The sequence below is a fragment of the Armigeres subalbatus genome, chromosome 3, assembly GCF_024139115.2.
Source record: "Armigeres subalbatus isolate Guangzhou_Male chromosome 3, GZ_Asu_2, whole genome shotgun sequence".
Lineage (NCBI taxonomy): Eukaryota > Metazoa > Arthropoda > Insecta > Diptera > Culicidae > Armigeres > Armigeres subalbatus.
The window spans coordinates 115,581,198-115,606,266 of NC_085141.1; the positions used below are offsets into that span (position 1 = coordinate 115,581,198).

General features: G+C 40.6%; 1 protein-coding gene across 10 annotated transcripts in view; it reads right to left on the reverse strand.

Moving 5' to 3' along the window:
- The window catches only part of LOC134224687 (voltage-dependent calcium channel type A subunit alpha-1-like), a 168,800-nt gene that overhangs the window by 23,596 nt on the left and 120,135 nt on the right, over positions 1–25,069 (reverse strand). For all 10 annotated transcript variants that reach the window (XM_062704195.1, XM_062704194.1, XM_062704192.1 and 7 more), the window contains exons 7-17: positions 15,807–15,910; positions 15,271–15,743; positions 13,700–14,552; positions 13,078–13,641; positions 12,874–13,017; positions 12,610–12,811; positions 12,380–12,544; positions 12,158–12,268; positions 12,010–12,093; positions 11,761–11,943; positions 11,603–11,694 (exon numbers count right to left, since the gene is read on the reverse strand). In XM_062704195.1, coding sequence (XP_062560179.1) covers positions 11,603–11,694; positions 11,761–11,943; positions 12,010–12,093; positions 12,158–12,268; positions 12,380–12,544; positions 12,610–12,811; positions 12,874–13,017; positions 13,078–13,641; positions 13,700–14,552; positions 15,271–15,743; positions 15,807–15,910 — 2,975 coding nt within the window. The remainder of the gene's footprint in view (positions 1–11,602; positions 11,695–11,760; positions 11,944–12,009; positions 12,094–12,157; positions 12,269–12,379; positions 12,545–12,609; positions 12,812–12,873; positions 13,018–13,077; positions 13,642–13,699; positions 14,553–15,270; positions 15,744–15,806; positions 15,911–25,069) is intronic.

Here is a 25,069-nt window from a genome sequence, read left to right on the forward strand (position 1 = left end):
TGATTTTTTGTTGGCGCTTGGTGCGATTTGGCTGAACCCCGGCCATATAATGATTGGTTACGGGCGGCTTAGTGAACCTGGATGGACCTTCTGCCTTACCATGAGGCCACCGTATCAAGTCTGTTAGAAAATACTACCCATCACCAGGATTCAGGCTAGTGCGCTATGAGCGAAGCACAGTCGCTAAGGTAGGGTCTGCATGTAGATGCTGCTTTTCATATAAGCCCCCCCAGCTTTAGCAAGCTCCACAACTCGCAGTGGCCAGGTGTGGGGTCGTCAAGTCCTTGGGCATAGTCCTGGGCATTGTAATTTATTCTTTCGTGCAGTAAAATATTTTTGTTTCGGAATTGTGCGATTCCCCACTGACAAATTTCCAGTAGAAATGTAAACCCATCGAATAAGAAGAGCGTTAAACATCCTCACCAGGGATCGTAATGCTCACTCAATCTCAGGAGCACAGGATGCTCCCTCACGAAAATTTTCGGGGAAAAATCGCTTTTCGTGAAAGAAAAACAGCCTCTAGAGTGATAACCATTTTTCGCTCACTTCGATTGCCGCCAATCACTGGTTTGCTCTTTTTCTTTCATATTCGAGTCTTTTCGTGGCATCATACATGCAAATAGTAGTGGCTTATGTGGCTAAAGTAAGCGCATCCCCACAGCTATTATTGTTACTATTCTGGGTTTGAATTCCGGCGCGGCTATACAATTTTGTAATTGTTCTGCGATAATTATCGCGAAAAGTGAGTGAGTGGTAAAAGTGATGGAACGAAAAAGATTTTTCATCTAATACGCAAGATTTTCGTTGATCTTCCAAGGCTAATTCTAAAGAAAATATTGATGTGTGATAGATGATCCTCAACATAAACAACGAAAAAAGATTTTCGCTTGGCCTGAAAAACGCTTGCTTTGGTCTCATTGAAACGAAAAGTCGAAACCCTGATCCTAACTAATCCTGTTCCTCTTCAGATTGATTAATTTAGAAATGCTAAAATTATAAATATAAACAAAACATAGCAAATTTGCCATAGCTGTCTTCGAACACTAGCCAGGAAAATATTCATTGGAGGCGCTTTGAATTTTCCAGGTATCCAAATTTTTCTTGCAATGCGTAATAATACTGTCAATCAATATGACTTTAAAACATATTTGGTTGGTTTTTTTTTGCGATTCGCCTCTTCACATCTCGATATTGACCATCGAGTTAAGGAGAAATCGAGGAAAGAAAGAAAATTTTAAATGGGTACTAGATCGAAAAGTGCTCGTGGCTATGAAAAACGACAACAAAACAAATGTCATCTCTTGTTTCTGATGTATTTGTTATTGTCCAAAGATGGTGTAGTAACCTACAAATTTGAATATATTGACAAAGGGAGAGAGAATCCTAAACAAAATATGACCAGAACACATCGAAACAGAGAGATATCGATATAAAGAGGTTATCGAGATGTAGAGATTGAAGGGACCGAGAAATCCATCGACATATGGAGAGATATCGATTATAGAACATCTGGATGTAGAGAGCTGACTGTACTAAAGAAAAACCTGTGGTGTTCTTGGTAGCATCAAACTCCCAAAACGATCTTCATACACTCTGACAGCCATCTAATATTCTGCGATTCCATATAGTTATATTTTCCCATTGAAATGTATTCCATGATCGCCAAGTTTTAAATAAACGCAATAGATGATCTTTACTGCCCATGATCGCATGTTTGTAACAATTGCATTTTTTGCGATTTTGAGTTAGGCTCATGAATCGTCTTCAGGCTTGGCATTTACTCGCACAATGAGCTCAATGTGCAGAAAAAAGTTCACCAAAAATGAGCAACAAAACATCACAGACATGATCAAAACATAGAAAAAAGATGCTCTTCGTTGTGGGAAAAATGAGGAGCGGCTCTCTTTGAGAGAAACCGTTTGTCTCAATGTGTCTTTTTGAGGTGCATCATTTTTGTTGTTCTTCCCAACTGAACGTACAGAGGAATGAAAGCACACTTCTGTCATACCATCGCTACCAGCACATCAGCCTCGCACATTCGTACCTTTATGAAACCAGCATGAGAATAGGAACCGTGTATAGCATCCATGAACGGGTAGAAAAGAACACCATTCTATGTTTACATCAATTATTTACTGCTTCTAAGCAACAGGCAGCTTGATGTAGCCAATTCTACATGTATCTGGTTAGCAATTAGATTTTGAAATGCAAAGAGATTATTGACGAAATTATCTTATACATACCTACTAGGCGAACCTGCCCGATCTCGCTCGGGTTTTATTTGTGATATGTCAATCATTTAGTTGATTGAGGTGTCGCACTCTAGATCGATTTCAGTTCGAGCTTGATGGCTTTCTTATGAAACCGTTGCATTTAGACAACTTCTCAACTTTCCCCGGCAAATTGAACAACTATTAGTATGTACAAACACAGCTGATCCCAAGACGATTCGATTAGTGAGAAAATCTTGCAAATCAGTCCATCCGTTCATGAGTTATATTGCCTCAAAGGCAACTCATTTTGATATAAAGACTAGTCGAATCTGCCCGATCTTGCTCGCGTTGTTTTTATTTCAACCTAACTGTTAATCGATTAGTTGATTGAGGCGTCGCCCTCTAGATCGATTTCCGATCAAGCTGATAGATTTCTTCAGAACTCACAATAACGTTCTATTTTTACATTTATTCAACTTTGCCAGCAATCTTTTCATACATATACAGCTGACCTCAAAATGTATCGATTAGTAAGGAAATCTTGCAAATTGGTCCATCCGTTCATGAGTTTCTTCAAAGGAGATTCAAACTCATTTTATATAGATAGGTAGATGAAGATAATGATGATTAAAGAAGATGAAAAGGTAAGGGCCAGGAGCGATCCCTTGATCTTAGTGGCATAAAGGCACCATAAAACCGCATAAAAGGAAGCCTCATATCAAACCGCTGAAAAGCGACTCCAATGTATACCGTTTTGACCAAATAATACAAGATTTGTTCGACTGCTTCAATTTTGAATGAAAATTATTAAGTTCTTTTAATGTCTTCAACGTGTAAAAACTAAATGGAACAGTCCTAAACACGCATTATGACAGTGATTGAATTGTTTACTAAGCAAACACAATAAATACAATAACTTACTGGCTACCGTTAGATTAGCCAAATAATTATCATAAATGTATTCGCCACCACCAATTCCATCCGTCGGAAAGAGGCTCAAAGATACTCAATGAGCAACTTTTTCCTCACCTCATTGAGTCAAACCATTTACCATTGAGAAATGAATATATTTCGGAGCTACCCAAAAAAGAGAGAAACGCAAAAGTACAAAAGAGAAGAGCAAAGATTCGTTTGTCGAGAGCAGTGAGCATTTTTTTTCTTCTCCCGATTCAATCTGAGGAGCATTCCATCCCTGATCGTCTTTAAATTGTTAGTTCTTTCATCTAAGTTGGTGAAATCTGAAAGTTTGTTCTAAAAATCTTGAAAAAACTACCAAGTTGTTTTGTAACATCGAGCATAGTGACCGCATAATTGTAACACTGGAAAATTATTTCACCGGTGTGCCATGTTCCTTGAACAAAAATTAGCACAATTGATTTGCACTCAAATATTAAGTGATGCAGATATAGCTGCCGATGATTTTAACTGCAAAAAGTGTTTGTGCAATTATTAGGATTTTTTTTTGAAAATGAGTTAAATTTCCATACTAATGCATATCACAAACTTCATCGTTCCATTTCTCCCATGCCTACTTTTGACGATTGTTACAAATATGCGATCATGGGCAGTTTAAGTCAATGTCAAATTGAATTTTGGAAAGATTACTATTACCAAACAAATTAAATCAGATTGAATACCTACCAAAACGGCACGGCAAATGCTGGGTAAAGCGTACCATTGGTACTTCCATTTGGTAAGCGTACCTAAAGGAATAAAATAGACCCCATCTCGCGGTCCTTAGCCTCTTACCCAGCAACTCCTATCCCTACCTCCCCTCGGTGCTGACCGGGATACGAGCAAGCTTAGGGAACATCGGTGGGAACTATGGTCGTATGCTGACAGGGAAGGGGGGTTTGCTCCTCTCCGGAGGTGCAAATCTTATTGAGCGTCTGTTCTCCATGTCAGGATCGGCTCACAACAGCGTCTGTTCTCCATGTTAGGGGCGGCTGATCATCGTCCGAGTGCCAGCGAGGGACTCTAAGTGAAACTGTGCACCATGGTCCACCGGAAATAAGGAGGAATGGTCCTCCGGAAATTTAGGGGGTTTGGTGTCAGGCCCTACAGCCAGCCTTTAAAAAATCATAAGCAACGAACAATCAACAAGAGAGTACATTCAAAGTTAATTGCCTATATGCCGGGTATTAAGCCACCCGGAGTGGAAATTAATTACTATGTCTGAAACTTGATTATGCATATGTACAACATGTGATAGATTTAGTTCGGAAAAGGTACCCAACTGGGGTCGTGGGATCAAACCCCACCGAAGGGGCGGTTACCCTACAATACCTTTTCCGAACTAAATCTATCACATGTTGTACATATGCATAATCAAGTTTCAGACATAGTAACAAGAGAGTACCTACCAAAAAAATTAAGGTAAAAAAATGATTTTTTCCACTTTTCTTAGTTTCCGCGTGTTTTCTTTTTCTACAGCAAGGTTAAACGTTTGACAGATGAAGTTGCCGAAACTCGGGTAAATTCCGAATCACCGATTATTGTGGCAAACTTGATTGCCGAGTTTCAGTAAATTATGTAAGCGTCGATTAAGTGTGTTTGGCCAACAATTTCATTTCTAGACCTACATTTGAAAAGGGCGTAACAGCCAATAGTCATTCCTTCCGGTTCCTCATCTACAATAAAGCTATATACATAGACAAAATACTGGTGAGATCAAATTTTGGGTGTTACGCCCTTTTCAAATGTTGGTCTAGATTTGGCCAAAGCGTTTGCCCTAACTGTTTGTTTGGTCGAGTAAGTCATCTGGGAAAAAACGCCGTTCGGCTGAAATGGTCGTTTGACGAAGAGGGCCATTTGCCTGAAAATTCCTACAGGGCGTCCTACAGGGCGCAGCAGAAAATGTTGTTGAAACTTGAATATTGGATTAATTCGAGTAGCTAGAGACTAATTTCTGTTGAAAGTATATTTATTTATGTTAACTTTCAAATGCCGCACCGAGAGATTGTAATTGTTGTATTGCAAATTTGTAAAAATGTACTCAAAAGAAGTGATTACTAAGCATATGCGGTATTTCGAAAAATTTCGTTTAAGGTGGTTCGAAACGAAATTCCGCGGAATTTCGCGGAATTTAAGCATGGCGAAATCTGATTTCTTGATTTCGTTTCGTTTCGTAAAATTACAAAAATTTCGATAGAAAAAACTAGCTTCTAACGAAATTTAACGGAATTCCGCGGAATTTCGAAACAAATTTAAACTAATCCATACTTTATATTATAAAAATTTTTGGCTGCGCCGCTGAACAAAATCGTTAAGCTATTATCAAAATTTTGGTTATACATTTTTTTCTACTGACGCTTACTACATAACCCCATTCTTAGTCAACAAATACGTAAGTAGTTTTCTTCTATAAAACTATTACTAATCCATACTTTCAGTGTTTCCATGATTAAAATTTTGTGATATTTTTTTTACTATTTGCACAATATGAATGCGGAATCGATCGTGTTGCTGCTGGTCATAGGACGGCAGCTAGTCCGGGAGAACGCGAAGTGAAAAAAATCTATAGGTATACCTCGTGTAGCAGAAAATTATTTAACCAGTGTGCAATCGATCGTGTTGATGCTGATCACGATAGTGTGGGAGAACGCGAAGTGATAAAACTAATGTTGAAGAGCACAAAATTATTTCTTGCGGAATCGATCGTGTTGTAGAAGATTATTAAACGAAGCACATTGATCTTGCGTTGGATTGATTTGAAACACAGTTTTCATCTTCTTGCTTTCAAAATAACTTCGTTTGCAATAAATATTTTGTCGCTTAACAATGAATTTCACATGAATTACCTTCTCAACCAACGCAACGATTCCTTTTCCGTAGCGCTCACGGAGATGCAGAGCATTCCTCGGTCTCTTATAACAATGAGTGTTAATTTTCCTCTCCTAGTCCTAAATTGACTATAAGCACGTGACCAGCATCGTTATTGGTCATGAATTGGAAACTCCGAAGCAAGTATACAATAAGAATAACTTTTTTTGTATCCCAAGAATATTATTCAATTGGTGAGCTGGGCATATTTGCTGTTTCTCGGCCAATCATGATTAGCAACTATGATGTGTACAGTTAATTAAGCTAATAAGATCTTCTTTGACTATTTGCACAATATGTGAGGAACATTGCAGATTTGTGGGCAGTTCTAGATCTTCGCACGGAATTTGCAAAAAAAATCAGAGCGGGTTGAAAGATCATTAAAATTAATGAGAATTCTTTACTTATGATTGCTTTCAGCACATACTGACCATAACGTCTGTTCTCATATACCAAGGACACACACAATAGCTCAGTTTGTCGAGCTGATTGTATATAAGATTATGCTGCCGCTAACCGCAAGTCGAGCACATCTGTATATGGACGCCCATGCGGTTAGCGGCAGTATGGGTCTGTAAAATTCTATCTGAAATACATATCTTTGTGCATTTTAGAAAGGTGCACAGGATTCGTCTAGTGAGCAAATGTATGCTATATATGTAGACGAAGAATAAGAAGGAATAAATGTTGGCAGATACGCCCTTTTCAAATGTTGATCTAGTAATATCAATTCTATAACTGCGTATACGCCTGGCAGATGTGGATACATAATTAAGTATCCCACTAAATAAAAATAAATCTAAGCATTCTTTTTCAAATTTTGACTAAGTCAATACTATAAAACCACGCTGACAAGACAATATGAAGTAAGCTTCAGCATAATTACATAATTCTTAGGTGAACTAAGGTTTTAAACGAAATTTGAATCCGTATATGAAAAATCCCACAATTTCTTTATTTTTATATACTTACTGATATAAAATTGATCAGATTCGGGAGAACACGCTCCACGATGAATTCCGATGAATTCCCAGCACAAATGCTGGGGTATTGCCGTATCATCAATAGTATATGCGGCGAGAATGTGACGATTTATCATAGATTACCTCTTCAGTTATTATAACTCTTCTGGTCGCAAAACAGTTATTCGACTTCGAAAAAGTGGAATCAGAATTGCGTACATAATGTAAAACCAATTCAATAAAAATTCCGCGGAAAAAAAAATCAAAATTTCGTTTCGTTTCGAAAAATTTCGAATTAAATGAATCTTGATTTCGTATCGTTTCGAAGTCTCGAAAGAAATCTATATTTCGTTTCGTTTCGATCCGAATCAACATAGACATTTTAAATTTCGTTTCGTTTCGTTTCGTTAGGAAAAAGTGTGTTATCGCATACCCTTAGTGATTACTAATTTGTTGCTAGCCCAGAAGACGACGAATAAGATTGCTATGGTGTTAGGATGTATTTTGGCCACAGTTTATCGCCTTAAAATATCTCTGCATGATGGGTCTAAGCAGCGGAAGTCGGGAAGTGGACGTTCGGGCTTTGCACGTATGCCAAACGTGATCAAATCGACTCGTGGAAAGAATACTCGCACCCTGGTGCGTTCCACCAGGAAACTTGCCAAGGAAGTTAAAATTTCTGAGAAATTCATGCGAAAACCATCCAAGAAGACTTCCATGTATCTTCCAAAACTTGAGTGGAACACCACTTTATTACGGACCGGAAATAGGAACTACGAGTGACTCGTTCAAAACGATTGCTTTCTTCGTTGAAGAAGGAAAAAAATATAATTCTGTTTTCCGACGCGAAAGCTTTTCAGCATCGATGCTGACGTCAACGGCCGCACGGACCGGTTAATTTCACCGAAGAAAATTGCAGATGTTCTGGAGAAAGTGAAGTTTAAGTTCCACAACAATCCAGCTGGTGTCATAATGTTTGGCTTTAGGGCGTCCAACGGTTTGAAACTACCGCCTGTTTTCATTGATATTGGGGTTAAAATCAATACCGAATTATTTATCGGTATTTTTAAGGACCAAGTGCTTTCCTGGGGGGAAGGCCAAATTCTCCGAGGATCAAAACGTTGTCCTACAGCATGATGGAGCGTCATGTCACACGCTTAATTGACCGAACAATGGCTGAAGAACAACATGATATTTTGGTCGAAATATTTGTGGCCCCCTAGCAGTCCGGATCTTGGTCCGTTGGGTTATACGATTGGGGCGTTTGTTGAAGCACGAGTCTGCAAACCATTGCACTCATGTGTGAAGACCCTAACGCCAGCCATAACATGCGCCTGGCAGTCGATGTCGGAGGACTAGGTTTGAAAGGCGTGTTCTAGCTCCGGCGTCGTCTTGATGATATTTTCTCAATAAAAATAAAGCACACATTCAGTAATTTGTTTGAAAGAACCTTATAATGATAACCGAACTTGAAAATGTTGAGATTATTGCTTGGAGAAGTTCAAATGGGATAAAAAATAGAACAAATTTTCGCATTATTTTCTGCCGCACCCTGTATGACCAAAAATGTCATTAGCTGAATAGGTAATATATGATCGAAAATGTCGACCCGTTCAGCCAAATGATATTTTTGATACCCTGACCTATGACCTATTTGGCCGAGCGACTTTTTTGACCAAACGACGAACGACATTTTGGGCCGTATCACAGAGAATAGACATTGAAGCTATGCTCGCTATGTTGTGATAAATTTGTAGAATTAGCACTAGCGTAATGAAAAAAAAAAGCCACTGTAGGCTAGTGTCATTTTGCATGCAAGATTATACCAGCACCATCATGTTGTCAAGTAGAGCTTGTGAGTAGCAATGTCCACGTCGATGGCGTTGAGGTTCGGTTTGATTGTTTACACATGTTTGGAAAGAAATTTTGTTTCAGCCTCCATGTCTGTTCTCTGTGGCCGTTTATCCAATTTGGCTAAAGGAGTCGTTCACTAATTACGTAAGCATTTTTTCTTGGGTTTTCAGATCCCCCTGCTCCCCTTGTAAGATTTTTCCCATATATATTATTTTTGTTAATATGAAGAGTTAGAAAATGACAGACCCCCCACCCCCCATATGTGCTTACGTAATTATTGAACGACCCCAAAAGACATTTCTAGCCAGTTGAGTTTTAGCCAACACCTTTCGGCATTATGGTCTCAACTCAAATGGCCCTTCCCGTCGTTAGGCCGAAAGTCATTTGTTTGAATTGCACATGGCCATCTAGCATCTTTTGGCTAAATTGAACGTTTTTTTGAAACGGTTACAATGGCGATAATGGTTTAGCCGAAAATGTCATTTGGCCGAAAATGGTGGACAGTCAAAAGGGACATTCGGCCAAGCAGGTAGTTTGGCCGAAAGAATTGTTTGCCCTAACAGGTCATTTGGTTTGAAATGCCGTTTGGCCGAAATGGTTGTTTGACCGAAATGGTCGTTTGACCAAAAATACCGTTCGACCCAATAGCTCATTTGGTTGAAAATGTCGTTTGATAGAAATGGTCAGGAAGAGCAATTGGGCTCAAAAATGTCCTTTCTGACAAACATTTATTCGGGCAAACAGGATTTTCAGCTGACCAGCCAAATGAACTTTTTTCGTCTGAACGACATTTTTGGCCGTACGTCCCTTACTACCAAATAAGATTTTCGGTCAAAAACCTCCGGCTAGTTGGGTTTCAGTTTCAGCGGAGAAGGGCCGTTTGGCAGAAATACAGTCAAATGACAAATGGATTTCTGCCAAACGGCCCTTCTCCGATCAAATTTTTTATTTCATCTAGAAATTCTTCGGAATGTCCACTGGAAATTTAAAAAATAGCTTTCCGAAATTTTAACGGAAAATTTAATGGAATTTTTAAGGAACTCATTGATAATTTTGCGAAAAACTCTTTGGAGTTTCAACGTTATATGGGTATCGATATATAAATCGGGAAATTTTTCGGAAATTCCATTGAATCTTCGGAGTTTCTATGGAAAATGGTGTGGACTTCTTAATTTGAATCGGCGTGAAAAATTATAGATTAGAGGCGTCATAAATTTTAAACGGCGGAGCACCGATGCGAAAATGTCGGCGGCGGCGTGCCAAATGTGGCACGGCGGCACACACCTCTAACCTCGATTGAGCAGTGACTGCTTTCGTCGTGGTCAGGCGCAACCTCGCATTTTAGCACGGGAGGATTCCGACTAGCAGTGGCCACATCAATGGCGGTGACCGAGTGGCCGTTTAAAAAGGTAGGGGAACCATCATTGAGGGGAACAAGATCGGCCTCCTCAAAAGTCTCGAGTACGGCGACGCTATGGGGATCAGACCTACTAACAACCCACGTTGGGGGGGGGGGCGTTCATGTCTCCTGCAAGTAGCAGGGGAGAGAGGACCTCGCTATTGATACTATACACCTTTTGCTTAATGTCGGGTATTGCTCGGCAGGGAAGGTAAACATTCACTGCACTGATGGAGATGCTTCATCGGAGTCGGATTCTTACAACTGGGTGATCCTAGCCAATTTAAAGGACATCAATGGGGATCTCCTGAAAGATCCCTATCGTAACTGAGTTCCGGATATTTGAACACACCTACCACATCCACCATTTCCCTCTGTGGGAACGGTACAGAGAAGCGGTGGAAACAACGGTTGACCTCCTGGAGGTCTATAGTCCAGGGTAAACTGTTATTCGCTTCCATTATACATTATGTGATATTATAAATATGAAATGACTGATTTTCAGGAAATTATGATATTTATGAGAAATAAACAGTTACGGGAAGGACCGTAAAAGCCATTTGGCCGAATGCCACTTGGAGAATAACATGGTAGGCCTTATAATTTAGTCAAAAATGTCGTTTTGCTGAACAGGTCATATGACCGAAAATGTCGTTGGTATGACAAGGTCGTTTGGCGGAAAATGCCGTTTGGCCGAAGATGCTGTTTGGTCGAAGATGCCGTTTGGCCGAACTGGTCATATGGCCGAAAATGCCGTATGACCGATTAAGTCTTTTGGCTGTAAAAGCTGTTTTGCCGGAATGGTCCTTTGGCTGAAAGGGCCATTTGGCCGAAATTTTTATACGACCCTTTGACAAACAGTTAATTTTTGTTCAAATCGTTGCTCGTATCTCTGCTTGCACGAGGAAATAGGGATAGCAATTGCTAGACAAGATGCTAAGGATCACTCACAAAATAGTTTAGAATTGTTTGCTTCTTAGGATTCTATTTTTTCCGCTACTTTTAGGCTAATTTTTGAATTACCGTGTTTTCATCCTAAATGATAATATAAGAATTACATTTGCAATCCGGTCAGCAAACCAACTAAATTTGACTTTTCTCGCGGCCAATCACATCCCTTTAGAATTATACATTTCAATTTTGTATTATTTGTATTAACCTTATTGAGATTTTATAAAAGCAGATAACAAAAGATCAAGAAATAATACTTTGACTGTAGAACACGACGTTTTTTTTCTGACATGGTTTCAAATGAATCTTTCTTCTGTTTCCGTAAAGTATCGCTTGCATCATCTCTTAAGCTAGGGTTTAAAAGCACAACTTACAATTATGTGGCCAGGATAAATACTCACCTAAATAGTAACATCAGACCGTCCAGGAACGATCTGAAATTGTTGTGACGACTGATGGCAGTGTCCGGATCTAATTCTATATTACCAAAGACCTGTGAATGAATTTACCATATTTTAGTACATTATTAGTTTTGAATTCCGCCAACATCATCACCCACCTGCATTCCGATGATTGCATAGATAAAGAACAGCATCGCAATCAGCAAACAGACATAAGGCAGTGCTTTAAAGGATTGAACGAAGGTCCACAGCAGAATACGGATGGTATCGCCCTGCCGGAGCAGCTTAATCAAACGAGCGGCACGGAACAGACGCAAGAATCCGACATTGAAGGAATTTTCCTGTGGTAAATTTTACAGAACAAAGTATATAAAATATCCGATGTGGTTCGTTCAATCTAGGCTCACCCAAAGTAGCAGAATAAGAGCATCAACGATACTACCGATAACGGTGATCAAATCAAACACGTTCCACATATCTTTGAAGAAATTCTGAAAAGAATCAGTCAGATATGAGTAAGACCACTCACAATCTACAAACTACTAAAAAGCTTACTCTCGCGCCAAAACCGATTATTTTGAGCACCGTTTCTACACTGAACATCCCCGTGAATATCATGTTGAGATACTTCATGAAGTTCTCCAGCTTTTTATTCTGGTCGTGACACTGCAAGAGAAAGAGGGGACACGTTATTGCGCATGACCGCTCCAGTCTTGGAACACGTGCACTGGTGGGTGCAATTTAGAAAGCTTTCATAGTGTTCGTAGGTAAACAAACCTTCATCATCAGTAGCAGCGTATTGAACACAATCAGTGACATGATGAAATACTCGAATGGTGCTGAGACGATGATTCGCCACACGGTGTACTTGAAGCCGGAATGTTTGGTGGGAATATACCGCTCCAGCGGTCGGGCTCCTATCGTAAAATCTATGCAGGATTTCTATGTTGGGGAAAGGTTTCCTGTCGATCAAAATAATTTCGATGATAAAGTTATCAATCAAATACCTGATTCTTATCGATCTCGCCATCCTGCAACTCCGCTTCACCTTGCTCCTGGAAAGTGATGATAATCAAAGCAACGAAAATGTTCACGAAGAAGAACGGAAACACCACGAAGTAGACGACATAGAAGATGGACATTTCGATGCGAAAGTTTTGGATTGGTCCCTGGTCCTCGTAGGTAGCTGCCATCGAGTTTTGAAGCACTCTGCAATGTTTGAAATTAGGTTTGAGTCTAAGAAATTGTGATTGAAAGATCTGATCGCTTACTGTGGCCATCCTTCCCCGGTCTGCACTGCGAACAACGTCAGCATAGCGGTAGCCACGTTATCGTAGTTAAAGTATTGCGTCTTCCATTCACGGTCCGCCTTCTTCGGCATTCCATCAACCTCGTCGAACACAAAATATGAACCTCTGAAAAGGTGGTACATTAGTTTTATCATCCCATATTCCCTACCCTCGAAAACTACTCACTGGCAGTCAATGCTGTTGTGTTTGCTATCGTCACTACAGTAGAAGAACTTGCCGTTGAACAGCTGCACCGCAATGACGGCAAAGATGAACTGAAATAGAATGTACACGATCAGGATGTTGATGACGTTCTTGAGTGACCCAACGACGCAGTCGAACACCGCTTTCAGTTTCGGAACACGTTTGATTGTTTTCAGTGGACGTAACACCCGCAACACTCGGAGTGACTTGATTGTAGACAGATCGGCGCCGGCATCACTACCGCTGATGTCGAACCCGATGCTGATGACGGCACAGCCGACCACGACGGCATCCATGATGTTCCAAATTTCGCGCAGGTAACTACCCGGGTGCAAAATCACGCCCAAATCGATCAGCTTCAGTAGCAGTTCGATCGTGAAGACACACGTGAAGGCGTAATCCAGATTGTTGAGCACGATGTTACGGGGGGCGTCCTCCTGCACCGGATCTTCCGCGGCCAGTGCGATCGAGGACAGTGAGATGACGATCATGATGAAGAAATCGAAGTACCGCAGGTTGACGACCCAATGAGCAGCACGGCGCATTCTGAATGTAAAGGTATGTGTCAGTTGTGTTAGGCGATGTTATAATCAGCAATACTTACGGATTGGTTGACGAGAATATGAACATGCAGGAGTACGGCAGCATTGGTTTTGGCCCTTCCCCCTGTTCCTCTTCCTCTTCTTCGGGTTTGGGTTCCTCTTTCTTGGTTTCTTTCTCCTTTTCTGCCTCCACCTCTTCCGTTGTTGGTGTGCCATCTTTTGCTTTTTGCAGTGCTTCCATCTCTTTCTCCAATTCCATCTGCTGTTTCTCCTTGTCTCGTTCCTGCTGCTGCTCTTCTGCTGCGGTTAGTTCTTGTGCGTTCGCCAAATTGTCGACAGCGATAGCCAAGAATACGTTCAGCAGGGTGTAGTTTCCGAATAGCGTCAAGATGATAAAGTACAAAGAATAGATCATGCCACTGTCATGTCCGCCCTGTGAGTTGATGCCGAGGTACATGACTTCGTTCCAATCCTCCCCTGTGAGGATCTGGAACACTGTTAGTAGTGCGATGGTGAACGTGTTAAAGTTAGTCGGTGGTGTGCCTTCGGGTAGTATGAACTGACCCCCGAACAGCTGCATTCCGAGCAGCGCGAATATCAGAATGAACAGAAAGAGCAGAAACAGCAACGAGATAATCGAACGCATTGAACTGAGCAAAGAGATGACCAAGTTACGGAGCGAGGACCAATACTTGGTGACCTTGAAGATGCGCAGCAACCGGAGAGCTCGCAGCACGGAGATACCGAAGGAACCCTCTTTGTAAGCGGACCAAACCACCTCGAAGATTGAACCAGCGATAACTATGCAATCGAACCGGTTGAAGGCCGACTCGAAGTAGATGCGAGGTCCGAGTGCGTAGATTTTGATTAACATCTCGCACATGAATAAGCCTAGGAAGGAAAACTCGGCGTAGTCTAGAAGAGGGGTGAAACTATGTGTTAGTTTGAATAAAGTGCGTCCTGAGAGTGCAGTGGGATGCAAGGCTGGCACAATAGCAATCACACAGATGATGGTGAGTCGCAAAATAGACGGGAAGCGTGTTCCTTGTAGAGTTTCCGTTACTTTTCGAGGAGAGTTCAACACATAGAAGACTAAAAGGATTACACACATTTTTTTCGTTTGAAATAACAGCAACTAAGAAATATAAATAATTATACTACAGATACTTGTAACACAGAACTTGTCTACAAAGTTGAATTAAACTAAAAACGTTGTTGTCTTCAGCAATCAGGATCTGGTACGGTCTACCGCAGGAGGTTGACTACTAATAACTAATTTATAATAACAAAAAGTAGAATAATACACCATCAGCAAATTGCGAAATAAATCATTAATGAAATGTGAGAAACAAAACTCCTCCCGTGATGATATCGTTTGGCCAACATCATCACTGTATTCGCAACCTTAATGAGTTTTGCACCTGACAAGCCGCGTGATACGGAAGCTGCCACTTGCCGATGGTTGCACATCTACTCGAAAAAATCTAAATAAAGAACAGCTAATAGTTGGTGCATTCATAATTCTACTAGCAGTGAGAACTGGTGATGAAACACTGTCTTAGCTCACGATGACAATATCCATTGACCATAAATGGGAGCGTGTTGTCGTACACGGAGGCAATGAGCTACTCACATAAAAACAGCGACAACCAATTTGGTTGCCCGTAATGTTCGACCGCCACACAAATGGTGTTCAGAAACACCAGCACTATCACGAACCAGTAGAACCATTGCGTTTTCACCGTGTGCCGAATGCCGTAGCGGAACCGTTTCTCCGCTCGCCAAAAGCCGGACTTGGCCGGTTTCTTTTCCTTCTTGAGGATGCCTTCGTCGCCCGATTCGGTGGTGGCTTCTTCGTCGTCGGTTTCCGAAGACTTGGATTTGCCGAGGTTTTTCAGCTTTTTCCGCTTGGCGGCGGCCTTCTTGCGGGCTTCTATTATGTACATCCGTTCCTCCTCGGTGGTTCGGTCCTCCGCTAGGATTATCTCCTCCGCTTTGCAGATCCACTCCACGAATCCGTTCAGTTCCTTCTCCAGTTGCTGCTGCCGGCGGAGCTTGAGGAACTCCTGACGGTTTTCAACCTTTTCTCGTTCTCGTGCAAACTCTCTGCAATGGTTTGAAGGAATCGTTATGAGGTGGGTCAAAAGTCTAAGCTAAGTAGGAACTTACCCGCTGAGGACACCGAGAACTAAGTTGAGCATGAAAAACGAACCAATTATAATCAAAGGCACAAAATATATCCAATTGAATGTTGAGCCTAAAGCATCATTGGTCTATAAGGAAAAAAGACAAGAGTTTATTAGTAATGTAAAACAGCCATGAAGAGCAATAAGCGCTGTCATCCAAATTCAAATATTCATTCCGAAACATGTAAGTTAGTCGTAAGTGACATAACATAGAGGTAACATAGAAAGAGTAAATAACCCCACACAATTGTTACAACATTTTATTTTAACTTTGTAATGGCATTTTTTTCAAACTCCCAGTACCCAGAAGGGCTATTCCCGAGCAAAGTCTGAAAACATAATGAGAGCATATAGAAAACATATTTTGATATTGATATCAAATTGAAATCATAATTTGTTTTCAAATTTGAATCATCATGACTGATTACATATTTTGATCTCATTTTGCTGTTGATTTCTAAATTGAATGATCTGACATCAAACTGTGTACTTATTTTGTTATCGGAATCAATATCAAAATTAGTTTTTGATTTGCTCTCATCGATAGCAGGAATAGTTTTAGATTTGATGTCACAGTAAGATTTTTCAGCTGTAGATTTGGTCTTTCAACCGTTAAAACGACCAAAAGGATATCAACCTGAGTTATCAAAATTGGTCGATTTCACAACAACAAAATAAGTTATCGATTTGCTCTCAAGCTTTGCTCGGGTTATTTGTGTGTATCGTAGGTGACAAAATCGATGTGTTCGTGTACTTGGATTCATTGGTGACCGCCGAAAACGATACAAGCAACGATATAGTGCTGAGATTCAAATCGAAGATTCAAACCGAGCCCACATTAGACCTCGAATAACGACATTCCGCAATAATGTGCTCATCAATCTACTAGATCTAGCGGCGAAGCTTCCCTGAAGATTGTTGTTGTTCACGAGTGAAGCTAATGTCCTTCTCGGGGAAGGGAATTTATAGTTATTTGAATTCTCGTTTGACAGTGTGTAATATGCATAATATCCATTGCCGATATCTATCTTATCGTTCTTACGTCTCACATGACTCGCCATACGCAACCGTGCCAACGAGGCATAGGGGAGAACGGTCCAAAATGCACCCCTTAAGCTTTTTCGATGTTTTCGCCCATATAAACAAAAATATCAAACCATTTCAACGTAGAGGTGCAAAATTTACAAACCCAGCTACATTCCACAATGATCTCCTATTCAAAAAAATAAGGTTTTCATGACTTTCTAACGCATTTAAAAAATGTTTTAAAAATAGGCGTGGGGCAAAACGCCCGAATGGTGGTCTAAAATGACTCAATTGCATGTAAAATGATGGTGAACGCATGGTTGTTTGTTTTTTCTTAATGAATTGAACTACAATCTTACGGATGTGGTGAAAAAATAGCAAATCGTTAAATTTGATTGAATATGAAGGGATTTTGCTAAATTTTTCCAATGGAGCTCAATAATGGATAACTTATTATGAATTGTAATGGTAATATTCGTTCATAAATGTACTACAACAGATAATATGAGTGATTTTATGAGTGAGGCCATTTTGCCCCAGGGGTGCATTTTGGACCATTCTCCCCTAATTTGAATTTAGCGTCAGTAGGCCATGACTTACAAATACATAACGTATTCGGCTGGTCCTTTTCCGATGACACGAGGACACACATTTGGCAATCCTTGTCGGGTATAATTTGGACTTCACGGTAATTTTTCGATTCATCAGATAACCTGGTTGTTTATCTAATTCAGCGGTTCCCAACCTTTTTCATGAGAGGTACCCCTTTGAACTTTTGCATTAATTGAGGTACCCCTTATTTTAAGCTGTAAATGAAAATAAGCGGAACTCATAAGATAGGTATATGGAAAAATGGACGTAAAAGCTAACGGGATATAAGGCTCGCTATAAAGTGGGCTGAATTTTTTATCATTCGGTGAAACTTTCCAACTCACATTAAGCTTCCTACAAAACTTGTATCATCATTGGAAGCTTCTGCGCCTCTTGAAGGGAGATTTCTGAGCATCTGAGCATCAATGGAGGTTTCCGAGCCTCTAGAAAGGAAGCTTCCGAACCTCTTGAAAGGAGGTTTCCGACCTTCTGGAAAGAACGCATCTTGGAAGAAGGCTTACGAGGCTTTTGAAATGAGGCTTCCGAGCTTCTTGAAAGGGGGCTTCCGAGCCTCTTAAAAAGAGGCTTCCGAGCCTTTAGAAAGGAGGCTTCAAAGCCTCGAGGCTTTCGAGCGTCTTGAGAAAAGGCTTCCGAGCCTTTTGAAAGGAGGCTTCCGAGCCTCTTGAAAGGAACCTTCCGAGCTTTTTGAAAGAAGCCTTTCAATCCTCTTAAAAGAAGGCCTTCAATCCTCTTAAAACAAGGATCCCAAGCCTCTTGAAAGGATGCGTCCAGGCCTTATTAAAACGAATATTTTGCGCTTTTTTGAAAGGAGGCTTCCGGGCCTCTTGAAAGGAGGCTTCCGGGCCTCTTGAAAGGAGGCTTCCGAGCCTCTTGAAAGAAGACTTCCGGGCCTTCCGGGCCTCTTGAAAGAAAGCTTCCGGGCCTCTTGAATGGAGGCTTTCGGGCCTCTTGAAAGGAGGCTTCTGGGCCTCTTGAAAGAAGACTTCCGGGCCTTTTGAAAGAAGGCTCTTAGATGTAGGCTTACGAGCCTGTTAAAGGTAGCCTTCCGAGCCTCTTGAAAGGAGTATTAAGGGCCTCCTAAAACGAGGCGTCCAGGCCTCTTGAAAGAAGTCCTCCGAACCTCTCGAAATAAAGCTTCCGAGCCCCTGAAAGGATGCTTCTAATCTTCTTGCAACGAAACAACGGAGCTGAGAAAATAGCTTTCATGCCTCTCAAACAAAGGCTTCCAAACCTTCTAGATTTTAGTTCAGAAGCATATTTTTAACATATTCTTCAACATTATTGTTTTTTTTATTATCTATGTGTTCTGATTAAAATTGTAATACGTCCGCCATTACACATTTTTGTTCGAGGTACCCCCTGGGGCTAGCGAAGGTACCCCTAGGGGTACATGTACCCCAGGTTGAGAACCGCTGATCTAATTAATAAACTCCGCATCGGAAAACAATGAGGATCACAGGTAATAAATAAAAACGCATAATGGAACTACAAAAAACGTGGGTGCTCAGAGCAAACGCAAAAGTGATCAGTGCGTATCTAAATCGCTTGAACATTTTGAGATCACAAAAGTGCTAAGTGCGTGTGAAAAATCGCTAAAATATTTTGAGCGCGAGTGGTGCTCGCAAAAGTGCTCAGTGCGTATCTAAATAGCTAAAACATTTTGAGCACGAGTGGTGCTCGCAAAAGTGCTCAGTGCGTGTGAAAAATTGCTAAAATATTTTGAGCGTGAGTGGAGCATGCAAATAAGCTTAGTGCGTATCCAAATCGTTTAGACATTTTGAGTGCGAGTGGTGCTCGCAAAAGTGCTCAGTGCGTGTGAAAAATCGCTAAAACATTTTGAGCGCGAGTGGTGCTCGCATAAGTGCTCAGTGCGTATCCAAATCGCTAAAACATTTTGAGCGCGAGTGGTGCTCGCATAAGTGTTCAGTGCGTATCCAAATCGCTAAAACATTTTGAGCGCGAGTGGTGCTCGCAAAAGTGCTCAGTGCGTGTGAAAAATCGCTAAAACATTTTGAGCGCAAGTGGTGCTCGCATAAGTGCTCAGTGCGTATTCAAATCGCTGAAACATTCTGAGCGCCAGTGGTGCTCGCCAAAGGGCTCAGTGCATATCTAAATCACTAAAGCATTTTGAGCGCGAGTGGTGCTCGCAAAAGGGCTCAGTGCGTATCTAAATCACTAAAGCATTTTGAGCGTGAGTGGTGCTCGCAAAAGTTCCCAGTGCGTATTCAAATCGCTAAAGCATTTTGAGCGCGAGTGGTGCTCGCATTAGTACTCAGGGCGTATTCAAATCGCTAAAGCATTTTGAGCGTGAGTGATGCTCGCAAAAGTGCTCAGTGCGTGTGAAAAATCGCTAAAACATTTTGAGCGCGAGTGGTGCTAGCATAAGTGCTCAGTGCGTATCCAAATCGGTAAAACATTTTGAGCGCGCGTGGTGCTCGCAAAAGGGCTCAGTGCATATCTAAATCACTAAAGCATTTTGAGCGCGAGTGGTGCTCGCAAAAGTGCTCAGTGCGTATGCAAATCGCTAAAACAATTTGAGAGCGAATGGTGCTTGCATAAGTGCTCAGTGCGTGTGAAAAATCTCTAAAACATTTTGAGCGCGAGTGGTGCTCTCAAAAGTGCTCAGTGCGTATCCAAATCGTTAAAACATTTTGAGCGCCAGTGGTGCTCGCAAAAGGGTTCATTGCATATCTAAATCACTAAAGCATTTTGAGCGCGAGTGGTGCTCGCAAAAGTGCTCAGTGCGTATCCAAATCGCTAAAACATTTTGAGCGCGAGTGGTGCTCGCATAAGTGCTCAGTGCGTATTCAAATCGCTAAAACATTTTGAGCGCGAGTGGTGCTCTCAAAACTGCTTAGTGCGTATCCAAATCGCTAAAATATTTTGAGCGCCAGTGGTGCTTGCAAAAGGGCTTAGTGCATATCTTAATCACTAAAGCATTTTGAGCGCGAGTGGTGCTCGCATAAGTGCTCAGTGCGTATCCAAATCGCTAAAACATTTTGAGCGCGAGTGGTGCTCGCAAAAGGGCTCAGTGCATATCTAAATCACTAAAGCATTTTGAGCGCGAGTGGTGCTCGCAAAAGTGCTCAGTGCGTATCCAAATCGCTAAAACATTTTGAGCGCGAATGGTGCTCGTCCAAGTGCTCAGTGCGTATCCAAATCATTAAAACATTTTGAGCGCGGGTGGTGCACGCAAAAGTGCTCAGTGCGGGTGAAAAATCGCTAAAATAATTTTAGAACCGTGAAACGTTTTGAAGGCACAAGTTTTTTTTTCGAGAGGAAGGGAAATGTGTGCCATGAATCTATAGTTATTTGAATTCTCGTTTGCCAGTGTGTAATATGCATAATATCCATTGCCGATATCTATCTTATTAAATATGATATTTGACCAAAAGTCATTGTCCAAAAGTCAAATATAGGTCGAAAATGTCGTTCGGCCGAACTAATCATTTGGCTTCGGGGAAGGGACGTTTGACCGAAACTTATCTAGCCGTTTTCCATTTGACAGATGTTCAATCTAGCCAGAACGGTTATTAGTCAGAAAAACCATTTGGCCGAAAGCGACATGTGGCCGAAGGGGATTTATGATCGATCTGGTCATTTATATTTAACCGGCTGAAAATGCTGTCTGTCCAAAATGGTAGTTCAACAGAAAGGGCAATTACGCGTAAAATAAAATTTGGTCGAACGGTCATTTGGAAAAAAATGTCTTTCGGCCGAATAATAGTGAATGTGGAAAGTGTGAAATCACTAATGGCAATAGATAAGTGAGAAGTAAGAAATTAGAAGTGTGAGCTAATAAGTGGGAAATGAGAAAGGAGAAGTAATCCGTCTTACATTATTCTTCTCATTCTCATTTCTTCTAACTACTAACTTTTCGCAGTGATGAATTATTCAAATGAGACGAATTACTTTTCACTTATCATTCTTCACTTCTCACTGTGAAAATAAGGAGTGAGACGTCTCACTTCTCGCTTCCCCCTTTTTATTTCTCACTTCTCATTCTAGAAAATAAGACGTTTGATAGGAGAAATAAGATTTGAGAAATAAGAAGTGAGAAGTGAGCATTCCTCTTCTCTGTTCTCTCAGACCTGTAGGCAGGCTTGCCAAAAACTCCTTGCCGAGTAGAAAATGAGCTCAAGAGTTTTTTTGAGGAGCAGAAATTAGCATCAAAACTCATAACATTGTGCATCATTAAACCCGAGCTTGTGCGTCCCAAAACAAGAGCGAGTCTATCTGTTCATCTTTTTCTTGCGGTACGTCACTCACTCACACTCAAAACAGCCTCCAAGATTTTTTTCACATACAAAGCGTCGCTCCGGAGGCTCAATGAGTGCTCTTTCGCTCTTTCTTGTTTTTATTTTGCTTTTCCTCACTCTGTTTTTTTGTACCTCTACTTTTTCACGGTTCCACTAAATTTTTCTGATGATAATTTTATTTGACTCAGCGAGTGTCAGAAGTTTTGTCTAGCCTGCCTGTACGTGGACGCTAAGTTGTCCCTCAATTGAACTGAAGTAATAAAAAAAGTGGTCACCCTTCATACAGCGCATCGGGAAATTCATCCGAATTTCCTTGGGAAACTCATCCGAATTTCCTTGGGAAACTCATCCGAATTTCCTTGGGAAATTCATCCGAATTTCCTTGGGAAATTCATCCGAATTTCCTTGGGAAATTCATCCGAATTTCCTTGGGAAATTCATCCGAATTTCCTTGGGAAATTCATCCGAATTTCCTTGGGAAATTCATCCGAATTTCCTCAGGAAATTCATCCAAATTTCCTCGGGAAATTCATCCAAATTACCTCGGGAAATTCATCCGAATTTACTCGGGAAATTCATCCGAATTTCCTCGGGAAATTCATCCGAATTTCCTCGGGAAATTCATCCGAATTTCCTCGGGAAATTCATCCGAATTTCCTCGGGAAATTCGACCGAATTTCCTCGAAAAATTCATCCGTATTTCCTCGGCAAATTTATTCGAATTTCCTCTGGAAATTCATCCGAATTTCCTCGAAATTCATCCGAATTTCCTCGAAATTCATCCGCATTTCCCACGTAAATTCATCCGAATTTCCTTGGGAAATTCATCCGAATTTCCTCGAAATTCATCCGAATTTCCTCGAAATTCATCCGAATTTCCTCGAAATTCATCCGAATTTCCTCCAAATTCATCCGAATTTCCTCGGAAAATTCATCCGAATTTTCCTCGGAAATTCATCCGAATTTCCTCGAAAATTTCATCCAAATTTCCTCGGAAATTCATCCAAATTACCTCGGGAAATTCATCCGAATTTCCCCGGGTAATTCATCCGAATTTCCTCAATAAATTCATCCGAAATTCCTCATGAAATTCATCTGAATTTCATTGAGAAATTCATCCGAATTTCCTCGAAATTTATCCGAATTTTCCTCGGAAATTCATCCGAATTTCCCTCGGAAATTCATCCGAATTTCCCTCGGAAATTCATCCGAATTTCCCTCGGAAATTCATCCGAATTTCCCTCGGAAATTCATCCGAATTTCCCTCGGAAATTCATCCGAATTTCCCTCGGAAATTCATCCGAATTTCCCTCGTAAATTCATCCGAATTTCCCTTGGAAATTCATCCGAATTTCCTTTGGAAATTCATCCGAATTTACTCGAGAAATTCATCCGAATTTCCTCGGGAAATTCATCCGAATTTCCTCGAGAAATTCATCCGAATTTACTCGGGAAATTCATCCGAATTTCCTCGGGAAATTCATCCGAATTAACTCGGGAAATTCATCCGAATTTCTTCAAATTCATCCGAATTTACTCGGGAAATTCATCAGAATTTCCTCGAAATTCATCCGAATTCCTCGAAATTCACCCGAAATTCCTCGGGAAGTTCATCCGAATTTCTTCGGGAAATTCATTCGAATTTCCTCGGGAAATTCATCCGAATTTCCTCGGGGAATTCATCCGAATTTCCTTGGAAAATTCATCCGAATTTCCTTGGGAAATTCATCCGAATTTCCTTGGGAAATTCATCCGAATTTCCTTGGCAAATTCATCCGAATTTCCTTGGGAAATTCATCCGAATTTCCTTGGGAAATTCATCCGAATTTCCTTGGGAAATTCATCCGAATTTCCTTGGGAAATTCATCCGAACTTCCTTGGGAAATTCATCCGATTTTCCTTGGGAAATTCATCCGAATTTAATTGGGAAATTCATCCGAATTTCCTTGGGAAAATCATCCGAATCTCCTTGGGAAATTCATCTCAATTTCTTTGGGAAATTCATAAGAATTTCCTTGGGAAATTCATCTCAATTTCCTTGGGAAATTCATCCGAATTTCCTTGGGAAATTCATCCGAATTTCCTTGGGAAATTCATCCGAATTTCCTTGGGAAATTCATCCGAATTTCCTTGGGAAATTCATCCGAATTTCCTTGGGAAATTCATCCGAATTTCTTTGGGAAATTCATCCGAATTTCCTTGGGAAATTCATCCGAATTTCCTTGGGAAATTCATCCGAATTTCCTTGGGAAATACATCAAATTTCCCGAATTTCCTTGGGAAATTCATTCGAATTTCCTTGGGAAATTCATTCGAATTTCCTTGGGAAATTCATTCGAATTTCCGTGGGAAATTCATTCAAATTTCCGTGGGAAATTCATTCGAATTTCCTTGGGAAATTCATCCGAATTTCCTTGGGAACTTCATTCGAGTTTCCTTGGGAAATTCATTCGAATTTCCTTGGGAAATTCATTCGAATTTCCTTGGGAAATTTATCCGAATTTCCTTGGAAAATTCATCCGAATTTCTTTGGGAAATTAATCTAAAGTTTATTGTGAAATTCATCCGAATTTACTTGGGAAATGCATCCTAATTTCTCTGGGAAATTCATTCAAATTTCCTTGGGAAATTCATCCGAATGACCTTGGGTAATTCATCTGAATCTCCTTGGGAATTTCGTCCGAACTTTCTTGTAAATTTCATCCCAATTTTCTTGTAAAATTCATCCCAATTTTCTTGGGTAATTCATCCGATTTTTTTGGGATATTTATCCGAATTTCCTTGGGAAATTCATCTGAATCTCCTTGGGAATTTCGTCCGAATTTTCTTGTAAATTTCATCCCAATTTTCTTGTAAAATTCATCCCAATTTTCTTGGGTAATTCATCCGATTTTTTTGGGATATTAATCCGAATTTCCTTGGGAAATTCATCCGAATTTCCTTGAGATATTCATCCGAATTTCCTTGGAAAATTCATCCGAATTTCCTTGGAAAAATCATCCGAATCTCCTTGGGAAATTCATCCCAATTTCCTTGGGAAATTCATAAGAATTTCCTTGGGAAATTCATCCGAATCCGAATTTCCTTGGGAAATTCATTCGAATTTCCTTGGGAAATTCATTCGAATTACGTGGGAAATTCATTCAAATTTCCGTGGGAAATTCATTCGAATTTCCGTGGGAAATTCATTCGAATTTCCGTGGGAAATTCATTCGAATTTCCTTGGGAAATTCATTCGAGTTTCCTTGGGAAATTCATTCGAATTTCCTTGGGAAATTCATTTGAATTTCCTTGGGAAATTCATCCGAATTTACGTGGAAAATTTATCCGAATTTCCTTGGAAAATTCA